Source organism: Podarcis liolepis (assembly GCF_965112155.1).
Source record: "Podarcis liolepis genome assembly, chromosome: 4".
NCBI lineage: Eukaryota > Metazoa > Chordata > Lepidosauria > Squamata > Lacertidae > Podarcis > Podarcis liolepis.
Window position 1 is genome coordinate 90,219,216 of NC_139558.1, and position 15,408 is coordinate 90,234,623.

General features: G+C 43.8%; 1 protein-coding gene across 11 annotated transcripts in view; it reads right to left on the reverse strand.

Moving 5' to 3' along the window:
* FAT3 (FAT atypical cadherin 3) overlaps positions 1–15,408 on the reverse strand; it is a 462,341-nt gene that overhangs the window by 106,470 nt on the left and 340,463 nt on the right. For all 11 annotated transcript variants that reach the window (XM_083499062.1, XM_083499067.1, XM_083499063.1 and 8 more), the window contains one exon: positions 12,022–12,161. In XM_083499062.1, the coding sequence (XP_083355188.1) occupies positions 12,022–12,161 (140 nt within the window). The remainder of the gene's footprint in view (positions 1–12,021; positions 12,162–15,408) is intronic.

The following is a 15,408-nucleotide window of genomic DNA, read 5'->3' on the forward strand; positions in this document are numbered from 1 at the left end:
AGTTAAGACTATATTGCATGCTTAGGGTAGGCTTGGGATGGAGTCGTTTCTGTGAGCTTTACACGCCTGGGGGAACAGAAGAGGGAAGACGGGGTACCCAGATTTGCTGAAGATGGAGGCAGCAGTAGAAACGATGGATACCCTGTAAAATCCAAACTGCTAATGATTACAAATATCCCTTGCATGCTATGGCTTGGGATACTCACTGGGATACTCTGTTGGCCTTCAGAAAACAAGGAATGGTAGAAATCATTAAAACTGAGCACACAGTTGGGAACTTAGGTTGCTAAACAACAACAGCAACAACAGCCACAACAATAATATGGAAAAATAAAAAAATTCCTTCCTGTAGCACCTTAAAGACCAACTAAGTTAGTTCTTGGTATAAGCTTTCGTGTGCATGCACACTTCTTCAGATACACTGGAAGTGTGCATGCACACGAAAGCTTATACCAAGAACTAACTTAGTTGGTCTTTAAGGAAGGAATTTTTTTATTTTGACTATGGCAGACCAACACGGCTACCTATCTGTAACAATAATATGGAAAGTTAAGAATGGAAGAACTGAAAACCAAAGGTCTAATTCTGTTTTGTTGGGTCTAAAGTAATGCCCCGTTCTATGCATATGATGAATGATATTACAACTAATGGCACCAACACGGCATAAACATACATTGTGGCTGCCATACACGATGCCCACGAACCTGAGTAAGTCCGTATGAAATTAAAGAGTATTCTGAGAAGATATGCACAGACCTGCTATATGTATTTTTAAAAGCTGTGATGTATCTGAGATGGACCAATGCATACCAGAGGATCAAAATTATTACTTTGCCACATTTACGGAAGAGATTGTGGGTGGGTGGGGAGCTTACACTGAGCTGTGTGTTCCCACAGCATTCTTACAACAATCCTCTGTAGCAGATTAGGCTCAAGGTCACCTGGCAACCTCAATCCCAGAATCATGAAACAGTAGAGCTGGAAGGGACAATCTAGTCCAACCCCCTGCAATGCAGGAATCTCAACTAAAGCATCAATGTCTGAGCACCTCCATCATTCTGCCCGGACACTGAGGTCCAGCACCGAGGGCCTTCTGCGGTTCCCTCGCTGCGAGAAGCCAAGTTACAGGTAACCAGGCAGAGGGCCTTCTTGGTAGCGGCACCCACCCTGTGAAATGCCCTCCCACCAGATGTCAAAGAGAAAAATAACTACCAAACTTTTAGAAGAAATCTGAAGGCAGCCCTAATTAGGGAAGCTTTTAATGTTTAATAGCTTAGTGTATTTTAATGTTTTGTTCGAAGCCGCCCAGAGTGGCTGGGGAAACTCAGGCAGATGGGCGGGGTATAAATAAATTAATAATAATAATAATAATAATAATAATAATAATAATAATAATAATAATAATTAGCAGGAATTCAAACAGTCATGTTGTACGAAGCTACCTTATACAAAGTCCATCTTATTGGTCCATCTATCCCAGCATGCCTTCTATTTGACTCCCAGAATGGTTCAAAAACCACGGCGTAGCTTCTGATTCACTGCAGGAGCTTCCTGAACTCAATCAGAAGCCATGGAAGCCGCGTCAGACATTCAGCTTCCAAAAAAAGTTTGCAAATCGGAACACTCACTTCTGGGTTTCCGGTGTTCCGGAGCCGATTTGTTCGACAACCAAGGTACCACTGTAATGTTTATTATCCCTTTTAGTAGTAGTGAAAATACAAGGAACCCAATCTGGATAAGAAGCCGGGGTAGTCCTGATGCAGATTGTTCCCCTGCCCTGCACACTTGTTATTTGAATTTGAAGCAAATGAGAGATCCCCCCCCCCAATTCAAAAGCCATTCACACAATTGCTAATTGCATAAACAGCATCACGTCTAGTTTGGCCCTGATGTAAAAGCCTTAACATTTTAAATGTCATAAGCTCCCATTTTCACATGAATATTGTTTTAGTTCAGGGGAATTGGCCCTGCTGGGGAGATTTTTTTTAAATCACACACAGAAGATTAATTGCAAGTCTACAGGGAAAAACAAAACCAGCGTGTGCTCACTTCAGAACGTTTGTTGCCCAAATATTGCAAGAATCGGCTGTTTAATGGGCTATCCAAAAGCTTTACTCCACTAAAGAGAAATACTAGAAAAAAATGAGAAAATATATATACATATCACATAATGTATATTTATGCATCTGTGCGTGAGAAGGGGGGGCAGGGCTTATCCACACCTGCCTTTGCTTTGCTCTTTCCAGGCATGGTTCACATTTTAAAGTTGTGTGCCAAAATACCCTTTTTTTAAACCCAGAGCTTTCCCTGCAAAAATCCGCTCTCTGTAGCTGAATCGGAGCAAACAGCAATGTTTGCACCAATTGAGCGCCAAAGAGCAGGCTTTTGCAGGGAAAGCTCTAGGGCAAAACAAACAAACAAACAAACAAACCGTTCAGACACTGAGCTTTTAAGTGCAGACTCGTGCCTAGAAAGAGTGGCGCAAAAGGCAAATGTGGAAAAGGCCAGAATGAGAGGGAAGAGAGGATGGATACGCAGACAGAGGTCTTTCAGCTACTGGTCCATCAATCTGTTAGGGAGAGATTACTCGTTAATATCCCAGAATGATAAGTCAACGTGGACTAATTGCTAGGAGATGTTTTCCTTCCACCAGGAACTGTTGAGTGTTTTGAAGGAAACAGAAAAGTTTGGGGGGGGGGAGGAGAGGAAACAGGATGCAGACACACACCTGGAGGATGGTTCGGAAAAGGTAAGAGATAGTAAACTGCATCAAGGTCTGGATGCAAGCAAGGCATCAGCTGGATTTGGGAACCAGAAAAGTAATTATGATGCTCAAGTAACATGACTACAGGCTGTTTGACACACACACACACACACACACACACACACACACACACACAATTCCTCTTCCTACTCAGAGAGAAAGTGTTGCTTCCTCCTTCCTACCACTTTCCTACCTTGTTGTTGTTGTTTAGTCGTTTAGTCGTGTCCGACTCTTCGTGACCCCATGGACCAGAGCACGCCAGGCACTTCTGTCCTCCACTGCCTCCCGCAGTTTGGTCAAACTCATGCTGGTAGCTTCAAGAACACCATCCAACCATCTCATTCTCTGTCGTCCCCTTCTCCTTGTGCCCTCCATCTTTCCCAACATCAGGGCCTTTTCCAGGGAGTCTTCTCTTCTCATGAGGTGGCCAAAGTATTGGAGTCTCAGCTTCACGATCTGTCCTTCCAGTGAGCACTCAGGGCTGATTTCCTTCAGAATGGAGAGGTTTGATCTTCTTGCAGTCCATGGGACTCTCAAGAGTCTCCTCCAGCACCAGAATTCAAAAGCATCAATTCTTCGGCGATTAGCCTTCTTTATGGTCCAGCTCTCACTTCCATACATCACTACTGGGAAAACCATAGCTTTAACTATACGGACCTTTGTTGGCAAGGTGATGTCTCTGCTTTTTAAGATGTTGTCTAGGTTTGCCATCGCCTTTCTCCCAAGGAGCAGGCGTCTTTTAATTTCGTGACTGCTGTCACCATCTGCACTGATCATGGAGCCCAAGAACACAGCAAAGCAATTGTCTCTTACTTCTATTAGGCATCAGGGTTATGACACCAGAGTAGAGAGCAGAAGAGATGTGCTTTCTGTCAGGAAGAGAAGGAGCTTGGAAAGACATGTTGCCTGCACCCAAATTCATGCCAAACAGTCTCCTTTGAGAACTTCAGCTCACCTGCTTATATACCTCTGCCTGTTCCAAACTGACTGCAGTCCACTATTCCTCATTCCTTCCTCTTCCTGCCTGCAGACCAGCTACAAATCTTGGGATTGTTCTTCTGCTTTCATTTCTATGCTCTGAGCAGACTCTGTAATTCATCCCATCTCTTGCCTTTGCTCTCAGAAAAAGCCTCTTGAATACTGACATCCTCACTGCAACAATCCTTGTTCCTCGGCTCAAATTTCGGCCCTGACCCATAAACAGATTGGGCACAGTTCTCTTGATCATGACAAACAACAACTAAATCAAACTAATATACAATTAATTCAGCGCTGCTAGTGTGGGCAGCTCTGAAAGATAAACATAGTGAGCAGAAGGCGAGTAGACCACTGAGCTGCTGCAACGCGTTTGAATTTTACAGAGGTTCATTCCGGTATGCTTACGCTTTCAGAAAGAAAGAAAAAAATGTCACGGGGAAATGTTAATGCTTGTGTTCTGCCAAGTGCCAATGGGCTCTGAAAGTTTCAATTTGTTGCAGAATTCCTCCTTAATTCACTTTCTGCAAGGTTAGTCACTCTGGTACAGCCTCATTTATCAACACACACTGGAGAACATGAGGTTTGGTGCACAAGAGCAATGTGTCTGTTACAGAAGGCAGCATAAAATCCATAGTTCTTGAGGGCTTGTCTCTCAGAGGAAGAGCAGAGCCAGGCTCAGCTGTTTGAGGTGTGCATTTGTGCGCCAGTGAATGTAGAATTTCGAGGGCTGTGTGTATATGGGCTCTTTTGACCCTATCCAATATTTATCTGCAGGTCCTGGGTTCAGGATCCATTGTGGGCTCAAGTCCAGTACATATAAGATGCAAAAGCATTTCCCTCACTGTTCAGAACTTCAGACAGTGGGGAGACCTCATGTTTTTTCAATCCCTTTGCACAGTGTGGCAAATTATCTTATCAACAGTGGGTATTCCCTCTCACCTCCTGAACTTCCAACAAAAGACCTGCTTATAGGAAGGGAACAATTTCTCCTTTTTGTTGTTGTTTAGTCGTTTAGTCGTGTCCGACTCTCCGTGACCCCATGGACCAGAGCACGCCAGGCACCCCTGTCCTCCACTGCCTCCCGCAGTTTGCTCAAACTCATGCTGGTAGCTTCAAGAACACTATCCAACCATCTCATCCTCTGTCGTCCCCTTCTCCTTGTGCCCTCCATCTTTCCCAGCATCAGGGTCTTTTCCAGGGAGTCTTCTCTTCTCATGAGGTGGCCAGAGTATTGGAGCCTCAGCTTCATGATCTGTCCTTCCAGTGAGCACTCAGGGCTGATTTCCTTAAGAATGGATAGGTTTCATCTTCTTGCAGTCCATGGGACTCTCAAGAGTCTCCTCCAGCACCATAATTCAAAAGCATCAATTCTTTGGCATTCATGGTGAAAAGGGGAGTTGCTCTCCCTCTGGTGGTTTTTTTTTTGGGGGGGGGGGTGGACTTTACCTAGGAGACCTGGTTTAAAATCGTAGCCAGATATGATGTCACTGGATTGCCATGGGCAAGCCAACTTATTTTTTTAATGATGGTTTTATTGTTTTATTAATACTAGTTTTGTTTTACGGATCTGGAAGCCACATTGGGTCTATGCATCCAAGAAGAGTGGGCAAGAATTATAGCAATAGAAATAGTTGCATTAGGCCCATGGATTTTAATGGCAAATAGCCATGAAAGAACAAACTGGGTTAGCAGACAAGCAGTGCATCAGGAGACAAACAGTCCATTTGTTTGCAGGTTCTCAGTTGGCATTGTTGATGCTCTACCATTCTGTTAGAAAGGATACTCAGAATAGGCTTGGTATACCTGAATATCAGAGAATGAAAGATGCAGCTTAACAAAAAAACCCTATTGTATAATCCTTTTATTGTGCAGAACTGACTGTCCAGGACAATTGAGATGCTCACCAAATGACGAGACTGAGATGTTCAACACAGCCCAGTTTGCTATTCTGAGCTCACATTTTTCGAACACTAAAAGGGGAAAGAGAGAAGGGAGTTGTGTGCTGGCTGCTGCTGCCAAAGTGCTTCAGTCTGGAGAGTCTTTTCCTTACTGCTATTCTTAGGGGGGTGGCTACTTGCAGCACCTTCCTTCCATATGGATGATTCAAGGTTACAAAGATGCCATGCAATCCTAAGCATGCTTATTCCAAAATAAATCCCACTAAGCTCGGTGGAACTTGCGCGCTAGTAGGGATGTTACAGAACTCTGATGAAAACAGAAATTGGAGTGGAAATCACCAATGTTCACTTATTTGCGTGTCAAGATCCCCCAGCTACCCCAGGAGAATAAAGACATGAGGACACAGAATTTTTGGTTAATGTTAGGAGTCGTGCCGCGGCTTCAATAGGCCCCGGCCACGCCCCCGAAGCGACCTGATTGGCCACCTGGCTACGTGGCATGGCGGGGTCTCACCCAGCATGACGTGGGATGCCGTTCCACCCCACACTGAGGGGAGTGGCCAGGAGGCCTGACTGCAACCCAGCCCCACAAAAAAGTGGAGCCAATATATCCCACAAATCAATCCAGCAAACACAATTGTTGTTTGCAGACTGCAAGCAATAGATAACAATACGGAATTAATGATGCTCTTTTTTCTGATCTGCATTGTGTTTCCTTTCATCTGAAATGAATGGTGCAGAGTTACATGATTAAAGTGTTTCTCCATAACGGACAGCGAGAGGAACAACATAGTTTTTGTTGGAAGCTAAATTGCAGCGGAACAGAAACAGCACTGCATGCAATGAATGCAGGGAAGAATGTAAATCGATACCTCCTTTTATCCCTACTTACTAGAAAACGAGTTTAGAATTGCAGCCGGACAGTCATGCTCCCAGACCCCTGGGATCTTCTGATTTTAAGATTCATTACTTCCACCTATTCCTAATTCAAACATCCTTGGTAAGCAAAGCTGCTAAGATGGCCATTAAACCACACAACATCTGTAATGTGGACAGAGTGAGTTCTAAACCACTGGGCCATTTCTGCTCACACTGTTAAGGCCTGTTTTTCACAAAGAGCAGATGGGTTGCATGGTGGAATGCACCCCTTGAGCACACACAAAATTCCTGCACACAGAAAAATGGAAATCTTGGAGGGCAGTCTCAATACCGAGGTGTCTCCTTCCATCAATGAACAGGCAGGGTCCTAATTAGAAGATTCTACCTGTGGGAGGGGCTATTTCACTCTCATCAGACCACCTGGCAGAGCAAGGACAACTGGGGAAAACTAGGTGTCAGAGAGAAGGATTCTAGTTCTGCCCTCTCCCTGACGTACTAGTTTTCTACGTGCATGGGAATTTATTCTCTCCTCCCATTGCCCCCATGGAAGAGCAATTCCATTCATATCAATTCACACATCCAATCTCAAGTGATATAGTCAGGATACAGGTATATGACCTCATTGGAAGTTTGAGAGAACTAGATCCAAGAGGCCTCATTTACAGTCAAGGGATGTTGCCTGAATATAAAAGATTTCCTTTTCCCTGCTTACTTCCGATTTCCCACAGTTAAAGCACTTCCAAATAAAGGCTCTTTGAGGCCCCTGAGCTTATAAATTAGCAAAGCAACACTCAAAGCATTAGCAAAGATGTTCTACTCAGGGGGTGGGGAATCGGCAGCTGAAAAGACCCGAAGAAATGCAGCTAAATCAAAGCAAATTAAAAATCCAGAGTAGGCGAGCCTCTTCCAAAGTGGGATCCAATGTTGCCCATCAGAAATACCTTTGGGTTTGGCCAAAACTGCATCTGAATAAAAAAAATAAATGTGATGTGCCAAGAACAATTACATTGGCCTTTGAAGCAAAATATTGTGGTGGTATAGCAGTCCAGTCCGAACCATGTCTACTCAGATGTAAATCCTATTGAATTCAAGGGGGTTACTCCCAGGTAAGTGGGGTTAGGATTGCAGCCTTAATACTTATTAAGTAGCTGAGTTATACAGGGCGTTTTGGAGGAAGAAGAGATGACAAGAGGGAGTAAGAGACCTACTGATTTAATATTGCTTCCAATATGGTTTTCACTAGACAAGCTGGATCATGAATCTGTGGAGGCTTCCTTCACATTTTAGAACCCATAAAGGTCCAGGGAAGGAATCATCTCCATGAATATAGGGGGCTTCAAACTCAAGTGGTTCACCCTCCAACTTCTGAAGGGCTACTAGAATGGAAACGTGGGGAGTGGATCTGCCCAACTCCTGTGCTTTGAGGACCTAGGCTAAGGTGGGAGCACCATGCATGGAAAAGCAATTCCCAACCAAAAATGCTAGACTAGCGGGGGGGGGGGGCGGCAGCGGCTTTGCCTCTTGATTCTAGGCTTCTTCACACATTACACTGAACACAGATACAAGCACTATTTACACCTGGTACAAGTGTGTACAACTGTTGATCTGCACAGGTTGTACACAAGTTCACAGATGATCTCCATTTCTTATATGTGAATAACTGTTCAGCTGTCAGGTACACAGGTTGTACATTTGTTGACTGCAACTTCTATAAACTAAGTCTGGGAGTCACTTCCCCATTCCCACAAATTTGTAACAACTAATTAAGATGTTCCTTTTAGACCTCTTGGATGAGACTGAGTTTTGAAATTTTGCAAAGTGCTCTGGCAATTTAATGGAAGGGAGAAATATAAATCCCTGACATAACACATACATACACTTATCACAATGATGAAGCTTCATTTTTTAAAATTAATACAGCGCTACTAATATGCAACATGAATTTGCCATCCTTTCCCCAAACATTCCCATAAGAAGTCTGTGGACACATCAATGCAATCTGCATTGTGCCACATGCAGGCTTTACACCAAATGATTATCACAGATGTGCGGCAAGCTCTTGATTTCCCTTTATGCACACGAGCTCGGAGTTACGTTCAAGCAGCAGAAGAGATGAAGCTGCCCCGTTCCCACCATTTCTGGAAAAAAAAGGTACAAGCCAAGACATCCCGAGGCAATTACACACACAAAAATAAAGCAAAATAATGGCGCGCGCACAAACCCAGCCTTCCGTAAATTACTGCATGCCCTCAGGCTGTGATGAATTGGGCTCAGAAAAACTCAGAAAGCCCATTGCTGGCGTGGTCCTCCTGGCTCAGTCTTTGTTAAAGTTAATCAATCTGACAGGTACCTTCATACTCACATGCGGATAATAAATCAAGTAAATCAACGTTCTCCCCACTGCCACCGTTCAGCTTGAAGTCCCAGCAAAATCCACATTAAGATGGATCTTTTCTGGCATTAAAGCATTGGTGGCGGCTATCTGTCCACAAAGAGAGTGTGATGGCTGAAGACAACTGATTAACACAAATATAATCTTTCAAAGTAGTCGCTTGGGGAGTCAAGTTGCTACACATACACACACACACACACACACACTTGACTTCTACCATTCCCCCCAGACCTCTCCTTGAATTTATAGAGAAGGGCTTAGTGCCTCCTAAAGTATCCTGAGTTTTTTCTGGTAAGCTGCCATCAAAGCTAACACACAAGTAACATAACCCCTGTGTGAATTTTAAGCCACGGTCATTTGATTCCCTTTACTAAGGTAGTAATGGGCTATGCGGAGAGCCTGGGGAGGGAGAAAAGGAAGTCATAATGGTTTTTAGGAGGCGAGGGGAAAACAACCCTGTAATAGATGGGCAACAGTGTTGGAACTAAAGCTGTTCAGCAGATCCACACCACTGATCACATTACTGAATAATAATAATAATTATTATAAAACAAGCTCTGGCATTTCTACAATGCTTTTTACCACCTCCGACTACATAGCGGACATGCTGCCAAAGGCAAGAATAAAAAAAAACTGAAGATGAGCAGGTGCTATTATGGAATGAAGATGAAATATGGTTTCATTCCATGGGTTGGAGCTCAGCTGTCTGGTGGACAAGTCTAGCTGTGACACAAGAGGGAAATTTAGGAGATATATATATATATATATATATATATATATATATATATATATATTTGTTTTCGTATGGCATGGCCCTCCTTCCTTATATCAAGGGCACTACAGATAAAATTAGCAAAATCCTCCATAAACACAATATCAAAACAGCCTTTTGCACCAACCAAAAAATAGCCAATATCCTCAGAAACCCCAAAGATAAAATCCAGTTGGAAAACCAAGGGGTCTATGAAATACCCTGCAAAGTCTGCCCAGCCACGTACATTGGACAAACAAACAGACGAATAAATGCACGTATCGCAGAACACAAGAATGCCGTCAAAAAAGAAGAAAAATCTTCCTCTCTTTTCCAACACATGAAAGAAACAGGACACGAAATTAATTTTGCAGATTCCAAATTGCTCTTTAACATGGAACATCACCACAAGAGAATAATCATGGAAGCCATCGAGATAGAGAAACACCCTCACAACATGAACAAGCGTGACGACACGTCCCGCCTGCCAGACATCTGGAAATTAACCCTCCCCACAAAAACCGACACCAGATCCAGAGGCACACAGAACGCCACCACCAATCAACCACACCAGACCCAAACCCAGACCCTCTCCACAGATAAATTACAGACACCATCCAGTAACCAAACCAGAGTGGCACCTCCGGATGCTGCACCCCCCTGCAATCCCTACACAGATCTGGCTGGCACAGGGCACAAAACCACAGCTCGCCCCTATACACGAAGCCAAGCCAAAGCACAACTAAGTGCAGTACAGCCATCTTCCCAGAAAAACTCTTCACAAATTCAAGAGGTCAAGACACGAAGGCTTTAGCAACTAATCCACACCTAATGACCCACCTAAGTGGTACTCAGAATATCACTCAAGAAATCACTCAAGATATCCCTCAAGTAATTAAGGAACAAAAGAAGAAAAGAACACTAGCCTGGGAACTTCCCCTCTGCCCAGAACTTTTGAGGCAATACACCACACCCCTCTACAGTATTTATAGGAACTCATACACTGAGATCCCGCTCTGTTCCAGTAACAAGAAGCCGAAAGCACCAGCCTGAAGATGACGAGTGAGACCTCGTCGAAACGTCGCCTAGACACCCCAACTTTTACACGGGAAGACACCCGAGGACACCAAAACCTGCATATATATATATATATATATATATAACAAAGAAGAGAACTGACATATTGGATGATTTCTTATAGCCACCCACTTCCCCAGAATCATGTTTTGGGGTTTTTCTTCTTTTCTTTTGGCAAGTATCATTGGAAGTGCAGGTGTCTTAAAGCATAAAAAGGGAATAGGCTACAGGCTGGGAGATGCTTAAGGGTCATCAAGAGATCTGCCATTGATACTTTCCTAGGGAAGGGCTTCATCCAGGCATATGGCCATATGGACAAACAAAAGGAGTTATTTCCCCCCCCCCTCCCCACATCAACTTAATTTGTTGCACAAGAGGCCTTAATCTGTTCCCAACTTTTGCTCAAGTATGTTGCTCACTCGAAGCTGTCCATGGTCCAGCAGCCTTGCATTTTCCCTTGTGTTTCTGGAATCGGACCAGAACACGAGAACTGAGGACCCACCAGGAGGAAAGGTTGAGGAGCAAACAAAAAGTCAGGAACAATGAATAGCTAAGGATGCAGGGAACACGCCAGAGATCAAGAAGACCTCAATAAAACATTGTTGCCCTATATTGGATGGAAGGCAGGCTTATAAATGTACAACTGAATGTGCAAATGGCTGAATCACTTCATTGTTAGTAATAGTAATACCTTCTCTCAGCATAGAATCATAGAATCATAGAGTTGGAAGAGACCACAAGGGCCATCGAGTCCAACCCCCTGCCAAGCAGGAAACACAATGGATGGATAGATTTTGTTTCTGGTCCAATAAGTTTTGCACTTGTTCATTCAATAGCCTGTTTCATCCACTTCTGAATTAAGCTATGGGTTTTGTTTCTAAAAGTACTGTTTAAATATGTGTTTTATCACAAACTACATATTTAAATAACAGATTTCATCTCAGCGTGTGCATTTCCAAAAGTGCCTTACTCTAAAATGCACATTTTGAATACATTTCGCTAAGTCTTTTTGCACTGAGAATTATATTGCAAAATTTGGAGAAGTGCAAAATTTGAATAACAGTTTTATTCTACTCTGCACATCAACCCAGGAGGTGACGAACAGATTGTTGGAATCCACAGAATTCAAAGGAACAAGATGCACAGCTTAAAACTGACATATGTGAAATGGTCTGAGATTCTTAAACGGCACTATTTTACATGATGCACTTGAAATAATTTGCAATTCCTGCAAAACAAAGCAGAAGCATTTGGCGTAGGAAACTGACGTGATATGCCTTACCTGAGTGCTTGCCACATTTGTGCCATCAGTGACTTCCACAGTCATGTTGTACACGGACCTCTGCTCAGCATCCAGGGGCTTTGCGATGACAATGGTCCCCACACCTTTGTCTGCGTCGAAAGAGCTCTCGAAATTCCCCCCTAGTTGTTGCAACATAAGGCACAATTAAATCTCTGGAATGTTTTTGTTGTTGTTGAGAAACAACACCTAGAGACCAGGGTATGGTAATTTACAGAGAAGCGCTGCACATAACATGCACTGCACATTTAGCAATCATTGTTCTAAGCTAATTTTTTTCCTTTCAAGCATCATTTGTACATTGTAAAACAGATGTCATAAAGGAAAGAAAGGGGGGGATAACGAAACAACCCATACTGCAGACAAAAGATTCAGCAATGCATCCAAGCGAAGCATAATTGATTCCTTAAAAAGGCTTTACAAGGCTATTAACCTACAAAGACTGATGCCCTCGTTAGTACGAACAAGCGCTTCCCCTCCTTCCTGTGATATTAATTTGGGAGCAAGATTCAAGTGTTATTTGTATGTCAATTCTGAGAAACTCACCACCACAGTTTTTAAAGCAATCTGACTAATTAATAGTCTTCTTGTGCCCCCCACAAAAAAACCTACCCATGAGGCATCACCTATCTAAAGAAGCTGCCTTAAGATTATTTGCCCAATAAGACCGCTATTGGCTATTTTGACTGGCCCAACGTGGGGCTCAAACCCGCGACCCAGAGACTGAGGGTCTCATGCTCTACCAACTAGGCAATCCCAGTAGATCTCCAGGGTCTCATGAGAAGTATCTCACATCACCTCAACTGCAGACTGAATGTGGAACCTTCTTCAAGCGAAACCTGAGGCAGATTCACTGATCTGTGGCCCTTGCTGTCAAGGACACGTATAAGAGCTGGTTCCCAACATCCTGTCACATTCTAGCATGACCAACATAATCAGGTCACAGCAAATTAAGGGAGGGTCCATGCAGATAGGATGGGGTCACTAGGAGTGCAAAGCAGGCTTAGCCCCCACACTGATGGGGTGTCCTTGAGTGCAACACTTTACTTTCTCCAAGTAAGTGCATGGCCTTCAAACACCCCGGTGAGGAAAACATAAAATGCTACACTATATATTTCTGTTGTTGTGTCTATTTATTAAATTTGCATACCACCCTTCATCCATAGATCTCAGGGAGGGTCACAACATAGAATTACAATATAAAAAACACAAAATGCACAAGAACAAGAAGAACGAAAACAAAACAATAATCCCCTCTCTCACAACACAGTTAAAGGGCATTGGACGTCAATCAGCCAAAGGCCTGATTGAAGAGGAAGGTTTTTTACCTGGCGCCTAAAGATGTATAATGAAGGCACCAGGCAAACCTCCCTAGGGAGAGCGTTCCGCAAACAGGGAGCCACCGCAGAGAAGGCCCGTCCTCGTGTTGCCACCTTTTGGTAGCTTTTGGCTGTACAACCGTTTATAAATTGGCAAACAGATGCATAAATTTTTGTGGGAACGGGAACCAGGGGGTCCGTTTCAAACACTCAAGCACATCTGGAGCTCGCTAACAGAGGGAGCAGTGATGGCCACCAACCTAGTTAGCTTTAAAAAGAGGATTACACAAATTCATAGCTATCACAGGCTAGGAGAAACAATGGCTATGGCAGGGTCTCTGCTTTCTTTCTTCCCTAGGTTACTTTTTTTAAGGGGAGTGGGGCTTATACTACAAGCAGCGGCAGCAGAAGCTACAGCAACCCTGTTGCTTGAAGCCTGACTTCTGATCTGCATCCTCCAGTATCTTGGAACCAGTGACGGAAAGGGGTGTTGAGCAAAAGGAAACTTTTTAATGGGGGGGGGAGCCTTTTGAGAATTTTCAGCTCAGCTTTAATGTACCCCCCCCCACTCTCTCACCCATCACAATGGCAAGTCTTTCGCTAGTCATAAATACCGGGCTGTAGGGTTCAAATCGTAAGCCTCCCGAGAAGGCACTTAATCCACAATCGGCAGCAAATTATTTATTATTATTAAAAAATCTTTCCTATTTAAATTAATAAGAATCTGGGTTTCTTTCACGTTTTAACACAAGACGCCTGCTGACTCAAGTTACGCGTTGAACCTCAGCTAAATTAAACTGGGAAAAGGGGGGGGGGGACCATATTTCTGTGACTCCTCCCCTCCTCACATTACTTTTTATTAAAAGTACAGATTTGACGTGAATGGGGGAAAGCCCCCACCCCACATGGTACCAGAGAGAGCCATCAATAACCCGGGACTAACAAAACGGGTCATTATGTTCAGAAACGCAACTAATCAAAAGGAACCGCAGTTGATTTCTTGTCCCCTGAACCTCCCAATGAAATAAATCCATTGCAACTGTATGTTTCCTGGAGATGGTAGGATTGGGGGGGGATGTGAGAGAGAGCTGGCCAAAGCTCCCCCCACCCCTCCATTTTAACTGAAAAAGCAAAACAGATTAATGGATCATACTGGCCTCATCCTTCAAATGGCCGTGCTGCGTCAAATCGCATGCTGAGCACTGGGAAACAAGGGTGCTCTCACCACTTCGGAGGTAGCTCACTGGCTTTCAGAATGAGCACGCACAGCGGGGGAAATTTTAACCCATTGATTAATATCACCCCCCTCCAGCAATTCTATTGAACATTTGTGCACTGGCGGCGGCGGGGGGGACGGGGACCCAACTTTATCGCTTTTTAAACCTTCCTGGGTGAGGGAGGGCAGAGAATGAAAGGGTTTCTCTTTTATTTCGACCTTGCAATTTATGCTGATTGTTTGCCGGAATTAATAACACTGAGGGGGTAACTGCATGTTTAACTCAATGTTTCCCCCCCCCCACTCCAATAAAATAAGGCCGTACTCATTTCTGATGTGCCGATCACCTGAGTTGCAACAAACCAGGGAATCAAAATAATGCCTTAAATTATGAGTTAAGCTCCTGACAGCCTCAGGACTCAACTCAACCCCTAGGGGTTTCCCATCAGGTGTTATTATCCCCCCCCCAAAAAAATAATAATAATGCAGTGCAGTTGCTTTTTCCTGCACCGGTGGATACAATAGCTTTTTAACTCTCTGACCCCTATTGTGAAGGCCCATGACGCTTTTGTAAGACACGCACTCTTATTATAAAATGCACCTCAGGCACAAAAAGGGTTTTAAAATCCACTTTTAACAGAGCCTATCTCACTGTTCCTCCTTCAGCCATCTCTGCTCTGTGCAGATTCAGGTCAATGGAAATGAGCAGGAATCCATTTCAGATTCACCTGGGATGAAGGGGGTTCAAAAGACCTTACTGCCTTCATCTCGCCCTGGGATGGCAGAACCAGTGTTATTGGCCTGGCAGGACTGCCATCAAATTTAGTGGACAAA